This window comes from Zonotrichia leucophrys, chromosome 4 (genome assembly GCF_028769735.1).
Source record: "Zonotrichia leucophrys gambelii isolate GWCS_2022_RI chromosome 4, RI_Zleu_2.0, whole genome shotgun sequence".
NCBI classification, from domain to species: Eukaryota; Metazoa; Chordata; class Aves; order Passeriformes; family Passerellidae; genus Zonotrichia; species Zonotrichia leucophrys.
Window position 1 is genome coordinate 7,609,890 of NC_088173.1, and position 13,317 is coordinate 7,623,206.

Consider the following 13,317-nt stretch of genomic DNA (forward strand, 5'->3'; position numbering starts at 1 on the left):
AACCCTACACCCTCATCACTGCAAATACTTAATTCAAAGTAATTTCTTCATCCAGCTTCTACTTCAGCAATACAGTAAAAAACTCCAGTGAAAGCAAACTAAGAATCAAACCTAATTATCTGAAGTCACTTATCCTTCCACAGAACTAGCTCTTTTACTGGGGACAAGTGTTAAAAATATTAACTAAAATCTCCAAACACGAAATCCCTTCCCTGTCCCCTAGTGAGAACCTTAAAAGATAAGGGAAAGAATAGTTGGACTCTATAATATCAGCATGCTGACAGACATTTCAGTAATGCTCCTGAGTCAATATTCTGAAATACACTTGAGAATTACACTTGAAGAAATACACTTGAGAATTTCACGCATATATTGTTAGGGCTGACAAATACACATCTAAGTATCATTGTCAAATTGTGGGGGGAAGGAGCCAACCACCTCCTAGACTACTTGCTCTTACACAATTCCACATGCATAGGAAAAAATTTCCTAGGGACTTTTGTAGAACATATGCCAAAACTACTTATTTGGAAGTGTCCCTACACAAGCAGGGTAAATTGAGGAAAAAAAAAAACCAACTGAGTTAACACTCTCCATCCTTCAGAAGTCCAACATTAATGAGCAGCAGCCTTCTCTGCATAAGATGTGCTGACTTAGCACCAGCACTCCAAGTAAGGCAGAAGGTCCTGAATTATCACAGAACAGTTACAATTTGCACAAGTGGTGTGATGTTTGAGCACACACAAACAAAAGGGACTATGATGTACTGCCTGTTCAAAGTATGGGGAACAGTAACATCTTAAATAAAACATAGAGCACAGTGACAAAGAACATGGGAGTGAGAGGGATTAGAAAACCAGAAAAATTCTGAGTTTTATAACCCCATGTCTATTTATTTAGTGATATACTGAAACTCATGGATGAATTTTGCATGCTTGTTTTACTGAGTCATAGTCAGTGACAATTCAGGAACACCAAGAACTTCTCACGCGTGCTGCCCCTACCTGTGACTAATGACACCAGCATCTGCCAGCAGTTCAAATATTCGCACCAGTTGTACTCGTAAAATATCTCGACGCCTGCGCCGTTTCATGTTCTGTCCATCAGAGGAAACACAAAATTACATGAAGCAGAGGAAAAACTAAGTAGAAAACCAGAGTAGAATATAAAAGCACTATTATATCTGTACTACAACTGGCATCTGTTATCAGAGGTGCCAATCTTCTAAGATAAGTTACCAAAATTGCTAACAAGTTTAAAAAACCAGACAGTGAACAAACATTTTCCCTGTTGCAGCTCTGAGATATACCAGGTTTGCTATTACATGTATTATCCAGCCTCTTGTCACTAAGTGCAATATATAAAACAATTGAGCGCAACAGGCAGTCTCCCCACTTATTTTGAGGGAGGTGACTCTGCCTCTCTGCTCCACTCTCGTGAGACCCATCTTGAAGTATTGCCTCGTGGGGTCCACAAGCACATGGGCATATTGGAGTGAGTCCAGAGGAGGGCTTCAAAAATGATCAAGGGGCTGGAGCACCTCTCTTGTGAACAGAAGCTGTGAGAGCTAGGGCTCTTCAGCCTGGAGAAGACAAGGGTCCAAGGAGACCTCATTCTGACCTTTCAGTGCTTAAAAAGGGCTTGTAAGAATGATGGGGACAAACATTTTAGCAGGGCCTGTTGTGATGCAACAAGGGGCAAAGGTTTTAAACTAAAAGTGGGTAGATTTAGACTAGATATAAAAGAGACACTTTTTATTATGAGGGTGCGAAACTCTGGAACAGGTTGCCCAGAGAGATGAAAGATGCCCCATCAGTAGAAACATTCAAGGTCAGGCTGATGGTGCTCTGAGAAACATGATGTAGCTGAAGATGGTCCTGCTCATTTCAAGGTGGGTGAACTAGGTGACCTTTAAAGGTCCTTTACAACCCAAAATATTCTGTGATTTGTATGCAAGCCTGACACAACACACAACAGTACAGGAACATTTTGAAACGAAGTGCTGTTCCTTTTCATCATTTTCATTAGAGCAGTCAGCTGAGTTTACAACCTTTTCCCCTAAAAACCACCACCACCACCAAACCCCAACAAAGTTAGTGGAGATTTAAACTCAATTCTATGTCATAGCTACCACTAATTGTGGGAATGTCGCTGCTGATACAACAAAGTAACAATTGTGTAAAACTATAATTAGGTTAAAGAAATTAACGGAATGTGGAAGAGGTTACTGCATTTTTTCATTTGAAATAAAATCTCGGATAGAGGATTAACAGAAATTTCAAACATGAAGATCTTCTAATGCAAACACTTCACAATAATTTAAAAAAGCAATATTTCACTTTTTTATCTGTTATACTGACTGTTTTTAAATGCAAAAATTAAAGAAAATAACTAACACTTTCTCTTTGTGACAAGACAGTTAAAACTGTAATGAGTATAATGGAAATCATTTAATTACCTCTGGCCTTCTTTCAAGTGCTTCCTTAATTATAGGATGTAATTCTTCTATTAGTTCCCTGAATTAAAATAATTAAAAGGATAAAAACAAACATTAAATTAACATCTCAACTGAAAGATGTTTCTCAAGAACTAGTATTACAACAGAAGTTAAAACACCCTCAGGTTTTCCTTCTTTATCTGTAGCTTTTAAAAGCAAAGTTTCCTAGAAAGACATTTTCCTAATTTAAAGGAGATTATAAATTAATGTCCCAAAAATTATCCCTAAATTTGCATTCTCCAAGTATTATGGCTTATTCCTATCACACATAATTTTTGTTTATTTTCATATTAGGAGTTTAACAACGCCATATGGTACAGATGGATATCATTACGGGGAAAAAAAGATGCTGGCAGCTTATCATACAATGCCCCTTCAGCTGTTATGATGCATTTAGTTGTTAATATTGTTTCTTTAAGTCTAGTAACAATACACTGACAGTAGTTAGACCAGTCTCTGAAAACTGAAACAGGTTTTGACAGTGAGCTTACATTCCCCATTTGTTCTGAAGCTCCACAGTTTTTATCACTACTCGATTCCTGCTGCCAAACTAAGATTCTCATATGACTTCAAAAAGGAGGCAGGGAAAGGAGATCCGTAGTACAGAAGTAAGCAGACAACACACTACGGTAAAAATATTTGGTTTACTTTCATATTTGTTATCATAGTAACTACTGTCTCCAGATTTGTTGGAGTGGACACATTCTTCTACTTCCTGTGGTGCCCCAACTGAGATATAGCAAAAGCATAAACTACTTCAAGTTTTTGTGGTAAATGACTGACTCCTCTGATACCTCATGCAAAGTTCCTTCTTCAGAAAATGGGTCCAGGTGATCAGAATGCTGCACAAATGTTTGTGGTGTACTCATTTACAAGAAAGTTAGGCATGGTTAGATATTGTTATGTATTTTCTTTCAAACACAGAAAATAACCTGGAAGAAACTTTTCTGTGCTAAAATATAGTAAAGGGTAGTCTTACAATGAAGATCAAGAGATACCTAGAAGAAGTTATATGATCAGTCACACAAAGCAAAAATATTATTCTAATAAATGTATATGGATTGCATGTATATAGTCTATAATGGAAAAAGTTCCTCAGCAAACATAACAAGTGGGGAGGAACAGTGACTAAAACCACAAAAGTTAAACGCCAAATCAGTGCAGAGCAGCAATGGTGAGGGGTAGGCTACAGCTAGCATCTGGTGTGAGTACATGCACTGGACAGAAAAAAAAGCTGGTCATAGAGAAAAAACCATATTCTGAAAATATAAAACTGATGAGGAATCAGATTTTTTTCTTTTTAACTTGCCGAACGAGTTGTTTCTAATTCAGAAATCAAGGATTTCTGGTAAAATTATCTTTGAAAGCATTTTCTAGACTTCATAGCTGTTAAGCAGCTCTTCAGGATCATGGCACAAAGTCTTGCTTTACTCCTGGCAGCAAATAAAGTCAGATATCATGTAAAATTATAAGATTATCAAAGGATAAAAAACCAGAACACGACAACTAAGAACCTGGCATTAATATCAATATTGACTTTTTATCTGAGATAATATGGGACACAAGTGACGGGAGAGAAGCATCATCTTATTCAAAACCAACAGTATCAGCAATTCCTGTTCCTTCTGCAGAAGCAGAGTTGGTTGCTGTGCATGGTACATCTTTATAATTCTCATAATAACTCTCATAATCTCAACTTTATAACTCATAATTTCTCTCAGCAGCAGAGATTGGCCGCTGTCAGACAACATCTGATGGCCTTCCCAGGAGGTTTTCTTGCCCTCAGATGTTCTCTCTCTTCATTCATCCTCATAAAGAGCAATTGACAATACCAGTAAGGAGAGTTTATCAACTACTACAAGCCTGGTTGTAATTAACATTTCAAATGTTATTAGTTCACATAATCTGTTCTTTCAGATAAGAGCAGCTTTAAATACCAATAAGCTATTTATTCTTTCTACTAACTTCTTCTTCTTTATGCAGACATGACCTCCACATAAAATTCTTACAATCTCTAACCATCTCTATCATGCCTCTAAATGCTAGAAAAGACAATATGAATCAGTTGTCATAGCTTTTTAAAAATTCTTAAAAGGGAAAAAAAAAAAAGGAAAAAAAAAAAAGGAAAGAAAAAATGAGCTCCAATTCCCCAGCTTTATAACCAATTAGAACAGAAATAGATGAAACACAACAGTTACCTAAAAGCTCCTGGGTTGGTCCTGCCAAGTCCCAGGACAAGAGATTCTGTAATTTCCATGCTCTCAGAGCGCATCATTGGAACTATGTGCTTAAACAGGGAGGAAGGGGATGGAATGCCAATAATCTAAGAAGAAAACCAGAACAAAACACAATGAAGTAGCTACCACAAGGTGGTGACATGAAAACATCTGCTCTAATTTCACAATCTTATTCACAATGGACCAGTGACTCAAAATGATAAAAGTGAAATTTATCCTTGACATGGAAAAGATTTCCTGAAATAGTAAAGTAGTACTAACTATTTCTTGCATCACTGAATTTTCCTAGTCAGATGACAATGAATTGCACAATATGATACACAGATGCTTTGCACATTAATGTATCTGCCCTCCTTGGGGACGAAGTAGATTTCTGGTGTCCAACTCCTTAGACTCCTGAGTTGTTCTCAAGGAGAACAAGGCTTTCAGTCTATAGTTTCTCAGAATTGGGGAAAGTATCTTGGTAACAAACAAGTGGAACAGGCTGCTTCTGTCAAAAATCTGCGGCATAGTCCATGAATTATCTTTATGTCTACTGTATCTTCTATGGGAAGCCAAAAATGAGATGAACAAAAAGAAGCAAAAGAAGAGGGAAAAACCCCTGTAATCTTCAGATAATATGAGGACAAAAAAGTATCTTTGATTGGGAGAATACACAAGATACATCATGTCTGAATAGGTCCCTGTTTCAGTTATTGAAGTGAGAGTCTATTTGCTCAGAACTACAGAAGTCTAATGACACCAAAACCACCCCTTTAACAGCAAACAAAACATTTCCTTATTACTGCTAGATAAGATTTTGAGATTTGGTAAATGTCTTCATTATGTGACTGGATTTGCTTCAAAAACATACCACAGACTGGGAAAAGCAAACTAAAACAGCATTCTAAACAAATGGAAAACAAAGGTATCCTAAAAATATTTTCAGACAAATTATACCAGTTTCTAACCACGATAGAACACAATACACCCTCTGTTTCTATTTTCAATAAGATGTACACTTATTTACAGCAAGTATTAGAAGAACCTACTCTTGAATCAATGCTATAACCACTGTCTGGGGTAGACGCCAGCGTCTCAGGAGGGGAACATCTCACAGAGCCTGTGGAAGTGGAGGAGTTTGAAGAAGATGCTGCACTGCAGCAAAGAATCAGGTAGTTTCTCCAAAGCCCAATATAGGAGTCACTGCTTGTAGTAGTATTTACTTTCTTTGCGTTGATAGGGCTGCTATTAAAATAGAAAGAGAAGAGCTCAGTAGAGTAAATTAAGCTTACTACATTTTACTTTGGTTTTCTACTGAATTTATTTCTCAGTTATGCATATGCCATGACTTCCCCAATTGTTAACATAGTAAACTCTGAGCAAGTAATTCAGAGCAGACTTGTACATCAATAATGCATGCTTTTATATTCAAATCTGCTGAACTACAATATGGCCAAAGGCATTAATTAATGTTAGCTGCAGATGATATTTTATGCAGATAAATCTGCTTTAATTTTTTATTATATAAAGCTGAAATAAATCCACAGACAATATCAAGAATTTATGTTACCTCAGTGAAACAATAATGACACTGCAATGATGATAAATCTTGAAGTAATACTCAATATAATATAATGTATTTACTTTAGAAATAAACTTACTTGATATCCACTTGTGGAGACAGCAGCTGAAGTCTCGTATAAGCAAATGTCCAAGCATAGCTTACAGCTGTTGGGCAGTGTTTTGGAAGATTTTCCTGCTTCATGAAACTTGAGAGGCTTATAATCCATGGATCTTGGCCTTGAGTCACATGTGCAAATATCCAAATATGTGAGGGACTGACCACATCAAGGTGGTGGCTGATTGGGGAGGAATTCCAGTCAGCCAAAGTTTGTAAATCTATTGAACTGGGACAGTACAGTAAGGTAGTCTGCGTGCATAGAAAAGACAATGAGGAAATATTTAATACCCGTGTATTTTAAGCAACAATATCTTTTGTTATTTATCTAATAAAGTATCAGTATCAAAAGCACACCCATAACAGAGAAAAAAGTAATTTATGGGGCTTTTTACAGAAGATCTTAATGTAAACAGCTATAGAAACGTTGTTTGTGAACAAACTGGTATCAGGAAATAGCAAATCCTAGAAAAAGACCCTTTCATGCATAAAGATTTAATTCTTCCAAAAGCTTCGTACTCTAAAAGCCTTACTACTGGATGCCAATTTGTTTCCTAATCCTAAAATCAGAAGTTTCCTTGATACTTAGGAGTTTACAATAAATACCTAAGTATGGAATTCACTGTTATTCACTGACAGCAATTAGAGCATTCACCATGGATAAAGGGCACACTGACTGTTATTACACTATATTAGTGCAGAAAAAAGCAGTGCCCTTTGCTTTTAAGAAATTGCAGTCTGTGAGCAAGATGAGAAAAAACAGATAAAGACACAGCTCTCAGTGTTTATATGGTGGTGATAACAACACACTATCAGTCAGAAAGTTTACAATGGTGGAGTCAACCTCATGACATTCCTCAGATTTTTGACTTTTTGTGGTGTTAAATTGCTATTAAAATCAGCATGAACATAATGATGCTATCATTTGACATACATACTATTTATTTGGGATAGCTTTACAGAATTACTTCATCTTACAAGCAACTTTACACAAAAAGTCCTACCTGGTCAGCCCCTGTGAGATGTATGAAACTCTCCAGGATAGTAGCACTCAGTCTGTCCATTACATCTATAGCCAACTCATCATCACTCTACAAAACACAAAGCATACTAGGCTCAAAGAATGTCAAAATAAAAGCAGTTTCACCAGAGAGCCTAAGAATGGGTCATCAACTGTTACCTTTGAAATTTCTAGAAGTGTGAACAAGGCCCTTATTTCTCTGAGAACGCTGACAGCTAATCTCCTGGTGGCAGGCCTTGTGCTGCAAAGGATGACCAAAGCAAAGCCTTCCACCACATGGAATACACTGGAGTAAAGGCTCCTCTCCAGGGGAAGGGTATGGGCAGCCCCATTGGATACACCACGCTAAGAAAAACAACACAGAAGTTGAGCAAATAAAGAAAAACTAAACACAGCTAAGATACAGTTCCATTATTGGCAATGGCTGATTTAAAAATAAAATATTCAGACTATTGGCTACTGGTCAAATTTTGCATTATGAGAATGACATAATATTAGTCACTTCATTTTTTATTACCTCTCTGAATTTAGTCCAAATAAATACCACAAGAACATCTTTATTTCACTTTCTCACAAGATGATGCAATGAGAGCAGAATTTCAAAAACCTCAAGCAATACTCTTTTGTAAACAATTATGATATTAAATTATTTGAACCCTTCCTATTGGCAAGTAAAAACTGGTGGGCTTAATTCTACTGTTTAATAACTCCTACATATTTCCTGTAATGTAAGCAAAATGTGGTCATGAATTAGTGTTCACGTAATACTTAATAATTTGGGACTAATTTTATTTTGATAAAAAATGTTAACTTAAAATGAGAGATCTAGAAGGCTTCAAGTGCTGTAAGAAATTTAGCTGAATACTTATTACTTAACAAAACCAGTAAAGCCCACTACTAAGTTTGTATGTAGATTCCAAGTATGTTTTAACATCAAAGGATCATATATAGATATACCTGAGCATCTTGGGTTTTATTGTGCATTTGGGCTGCTTGTTTCCACTGATTTATGAGCTGCACTAACATTTTTACTGCATTGTCAAGAAGCGTTGGGTGGATGTCAGTCACTTCACGCACAATAAAATAAACAAATCCTGAAAGAACATCTTCCCGCCAATCTGGAAAATCAAGCATTAATGCTTGGAGTGTATTGAAAGCCAAGGCACGAAGTTCTTCATCCATATGAATTGTCAGCCTGTTTAGAAAAAACATTGGTATCATCACCCTAAATAAGCATACTCTTAACCAGCCTTTATCATTTAAAGTTTGGTGTTTACTCTTCCTTCTTTACTGTACAATGCAGAACAGTTCCACAGAGATTTATTTTCTGCACTGGATAAAACTGAAACTGGCTAGTAACAGAAGACACTTCTACTAGAGCAAAATAATGTGCGGTTTCACAAAACTTAATACAAATAAACAGCGTTCAAGAAAAACTATCAAATGTTTAACAAAGGTGCATCTTTGCAGGTGTCTGAGCTCAGCAGATCAGCACTCTGTGATGTATAGGCTATTTTCTTCAAATGAAAATTGAAAACAACACATTTGTTTTGCAGCTAAAGGACACTTACTTTGGATATGAGAAAAAATTCACAAAACAATCCTTTGCACATACACTTAAAAGTCTGTCTAAGCCTGCTATGGTAGAAGACACCTCTTCCAGTATTATAATATTACTTAATAATTTCATGTCTTTAATATTTTTTTAACCATTGAAGAAAGAGCATTAGAAAAATCTTATTCTCTTAAGTTATTACTAACTTTTTATATATGTAACTCAACCCTTTATATGAAAATGAATTTAGAATTTCCAAGCTATAAGTTGTCCTGTATTTCTGTGCCAGACTATTCTTACATTTAAAATTTAAAAAAATCTTCTCAACCATATATCAGTACTGACAGGGTATATTCAATTTAAACTGAGATAAGAGATGGAAGAATATGGGTAGTGTTGGATCACTGAAAAATGGAAAAACAAAGCAGGATTAGTAGAGAAAAATACTGAAGCTTCCCCCAGGTGCCTATCTCAAATTTTGGTAATGTCAAACAAGACTGACTTTATGAAAATTTATAGTATTCGCAACACAAGAAAAAAAGAGAGGAAAAAAAGTATAGCAGTGACAAAAAGATAAAACAGGTTCAAAAAAACAAAGCAACAGCAATAAATTCCTAGTTCTCAAAATACTTTCTCTAAAAATACATGCAAGGTCTGCAGGATAAATTTGCCTCCTGCGACTACAGCCAGTAAAAGCTGACCAAGTGCAGAAGGCTGGCAGGAGCAGCGAGGACAGAGTGTGCATGCAGGGACTGGCGCTGCAGAGCGAGGGCACTGACAACTGTGCACACACAGCATTTGAAACAGAACATCCACTAAGAGCACAATCCCGTTTCTCTTACCTTGCAAGCAATTCAATGAGGTCAGTCCTACTCATGCCATCTGGAATCAGTCTTGGGATAGCAGCAATGCAAGTTCTGAACAAATCTATCTTAGGTTTCCTCTCACCCCTACAAAAGCATTTTATAATCAATAAAGAGACCAGAAAATTTATTTCAGTACACTAGAAATGTATTTTCAATTTCATGCCACAACTATGGCGGTAACAAACATTTTTATCAATAATTAATGAAACTAACATTCACTTAATAGTCCAGTAAAAACCTCACAACTGTAATACTTTAATGATGGCATCTGCAACATAAGAGAATAAAAATAATGTGATGCTACTGTGACAGTGAAAATGCTGCAATTTAGTACATACGTAATCATGTCTTCTGGTTCTTTATTGGACATCTGCACACTAGTCATGCACATGGGCCTTCCAACTTCTTTGTCCAAATGCCTAAGAATGCTATCCAGTGCTTTTCTGACTTGAGGATAGTATATGGACATTCCTGAAAAATCAAAGAGTGAGTTCCATCACCTTCTTTCATATTTTTATTAAAATATCTGCCCCTTATTCAGGTTAGGACAAGTTTCTTATTGCACAGATGACATGAAATATATGCTTTAACTGTCAAAACAAATGCATGTATTTATGAAATACATATCTACATATATAAGACCTTATACAAAAGTAGAAGTTTCCTGCAGGAAAAACAAAAGCAATGAAGTAACCATTAGCTGCTTCTTCAATTTCTCAATTCCAAGCTTTTTAATTCTAGTTTAAATTTGACATGTTGAAACAGTCCTTTGAGATGACTACCTCATTCATAGAAGATCAACAAGGTACAGGGATTTAGAGTGTCTTACTCCACTCAGCTGTGAGACATTTGGGACATTTTAGAGTGAGATCAAGAAAAAAAAAACTTGCCATGCTATTTACCACACTCACTGCACTCAGGCTTCTTTGGACTTATTTTGCAATAAGTGCAAAACACTTTAAGAAAAGACATGGGTTTAGATTGAGACACCAGAGGGTCAATAATGTCTAGCAGCCCTCTCTAAGAATAAAAGTAATTCTTGCTAACAATGAAAATAAATACATAAATAAAGTTACACTAATGTACTGATGAAAATAATTGGGAATATACACACACATTTTGAAATGCCAACTTACAAAAGAATACAACATACCTATAACTTTTGCTTCCTCATCTGTCAGTGTTTTATTAAGAAAAATTTTCTTCACACGTAGAGTATTTCCCGACGGAAGAACAACTCCTGTTGTTGGCATCGGTGGTTCACCATCTTTTTGCTGCAAGCTATCTGCTATAACAAGGAAGACTCTGAGGCCAATATTCATCCTCTTCAAGAACAAAAATGGGAGAAAAAAAGGGAAAATAGAAAAAATTACAATATTGAAGTAACACAGAGACAAAATACAAATTGCATTTTTCCTCTCTTTTAAACAGACAGCAAGACAGACCTTATTTAAATATTGCATATTAAGGTAATGAAAGTAACAGGAATAGACCTTAAGTTTTCTGTGCCACTCCACATTCTGATTCAAGTGAACTGACTGGGCCCAGGCTAAGATACAGAATATTTTATAGTACTGAGCACTTAAGGACTTGATATGAACCTCTAGAGTAACACACTGAAGACAGACATTGCTAAACATCCCATCTGTTAGACTGGGTCTTGAAGAGCTAGGTATGACTTTCCTGAAAAAATGCTTTACAGTTACACTGTACCAAAAACCCCATAATTTCTGAAATTGTTCTTGAAATCAGTCTTAACTGTAGAACTGCTTGCTCACCTAAAATCAAACAACAACAGTGAACAACAACAATTACTTCTTCAGTGTTAGCAGAACACTCCTTCAGATACTCATTAATTTGCTTTTATCCCAGTGCAAAAAAAGTTAACCACTTCCTCCCCAAAAATCCCTCAATGCCTTGTTCTCATGGCATGCAAGTAATGAGCTTTTATTACCTCTGGATTAATAGTGAAGGTTTTAGGTGATTTTCCAACACTAAGAAGATCAAATATTATTTCTTTCATTGCAAAATCCAAACGTTCCTACAAAGAAAAAGAGATTTGTATGATCATCTCTTTCCCATTAATATGCATAATTTCTTGGCTTTGCACAGCTACTGGGTATTATGTCTTAAAATTTATTTTAAAAAGTTTTTAAAATATTTCTTTTTTCCTCCGTATTCTTATGACCTTTTTTTAAAATCTAGTACAATTCAACACAGCTCATCCCCTGATATGGCTGAACCATTTCTCCTGAAAAAATTCCCAGACAATTCATCATCAGATCAAATACATTTCTACAAATAACTTGAGCTGTTATAGAAAAAAGAAATTGGGATAAAGAGAAGCCCTAAGGTAGTAAAAAATACTACATATAAATATAAATAGTGATGAGTTGTGCATCCTGCCTCATCCTTGTATGACCAAAAGCAAATAGTTTTGGATGCTGAAGCACAGACAAGCTATTTCTAAGACAGGAAAAGATGTCTCTAATATATAAAGTTAAAGATTAATGAGAGCTCATCTTGTGATATTGCATCTTATATTTTGATATTAGGACAAGAAATGCACCTAAAATAATATAAATCATAATGTAATGCTGACTATATACTACTGCAATCATTGCATACTATTACTGTCTATTGAGGTCAGTCTCCAGGCTAAACATAAATAGGTATTACTGTTCTAATTCTTTGTCCCTTATAAAACTACCATAATGGATATAGTAATTATATTGCAAACATATAAATAAATAAATATATATATATATATATATGTATATGTACAGCCCCCAACAGTGCAATACAAATGTAAATACTAATCATCATAATGTTTGTACATACCAGTTTGTGAAGTTCAAAAAAAAATTTTGCCACCAATTGAAAGAGAATTAATCCTTTCATTTGTTACACATATTTGGAGAAATTCTACTCAAGATGAGACCACTTTCAGTGGAAACATTTCAAAAATGAACCTTAAACTTACATTTCTTCCAAATAATGTTCATCCTACTATTCTAGCTCTAGCTAGATGCATTCTTACCTGAGCAATGAACTGAATAATCTTCACAAATATATTCAGAGGTGTGTCTCGTGGGACCACGCTGCGCGACCCTTTTGGGAAAAGTGCTGATACAATGCTCATGAGACGGCTACAAGAGTTTAGAAACAAAAATAAATAAAAAGATCTTTTAAAAATAGATACTTATAACAGCACAGATGTTACAGTTCAAATCTGGAAGAGTGTGCGTGTGGAGCTACTATGAAATAATATGGAAGCCTATACAGGTAGGACCACGTACAGGAAGCCCAGCACCAGCTGTCCCAGGCAATAGGATCATGGGTTCCTCTATGAAATGAAAAATATCCTGTTTTAAACCAGTTACTAATAGTCAGGAGGAGGGGCGAAATCTGAATGACTATTCCAAATTCTCATTATACACAGTTATAAATAAAACCTTTTTATATCCAGTCCATACTTAGT

The 13,317-nt window shown here is 35.7% G+C and overlaps 1 protein-coding gene across 8 annotated transcripts in view; it reads right to left on the reverse strand.

Moving 5' to 3' along the window:
- Nucleotides 1-13,317, reverse strand: part of FRYL (FRY like transcription coactivator) — a 161,567-nt gene that overhangs the window by 56,522 nt on the left and 91,728 nt on the right. For all 8 annotated transcript variants that reach the window (XM_064710354.1, XM_064710360.1, XM_064710358.1 and 5 more), the window contains 13 exons: nucleotides 12,877-12,985; nucleotides 11,791-11,877; nucleotides 10,990-11,161; nucleotides 10,175-10,307; nucleotides 9,813-9,920; nucleotides 8,373-8,610; nucleotides 7,575-7,760; nucleotides 7,399-7,485; nucleotides 6,378-6,646; nucleotides 5,766-5,961; nucleotides 4,696-4,820; nucleotides 2,459-2,516; nucleotides 1,005-1,096 (listed from right to left, as the gene is read on the reverse strand). In XM_064710354.1, coding sequence (XP_064566424.1) covers nucleotides 1,005-1,096; nucleotides 2,459-2,516; nucleotides 4,696-4,820; nucleotides 5,766-5,961; nucleotides 6,378-6,646; nucleotides 7,399-7,485; nucleotides 7,575-7,760; nucleotides 8,373-8,610; nucleotides 9,813-9,920; nucleotides 10,175-10,307; nucleotides 10,990-11,161; nucleotides 11,791-11,877; nucleotides 12,877-12,985 — 1,860 coding nt within the window. The remainder of the gene's footprint in view (nucleotides 1-1,004; nucleotides 1,097-2,458; nucleotides 2,517-4,695; nucleotides 4,821-5,765; nucleotides 5,962-6,377; nucleotides 6,647-7,398; nucleotides 7,486-7,574; nucleotides 7,761-8,372; nucleotides 8,611-9,812; nucleotides 9,921-10,174; nucleotides 10,308-10,989; nucleotides 11,162-11,790; nucleotides 11,878-12,876; nucleotides 12,986-13,317) is intronic.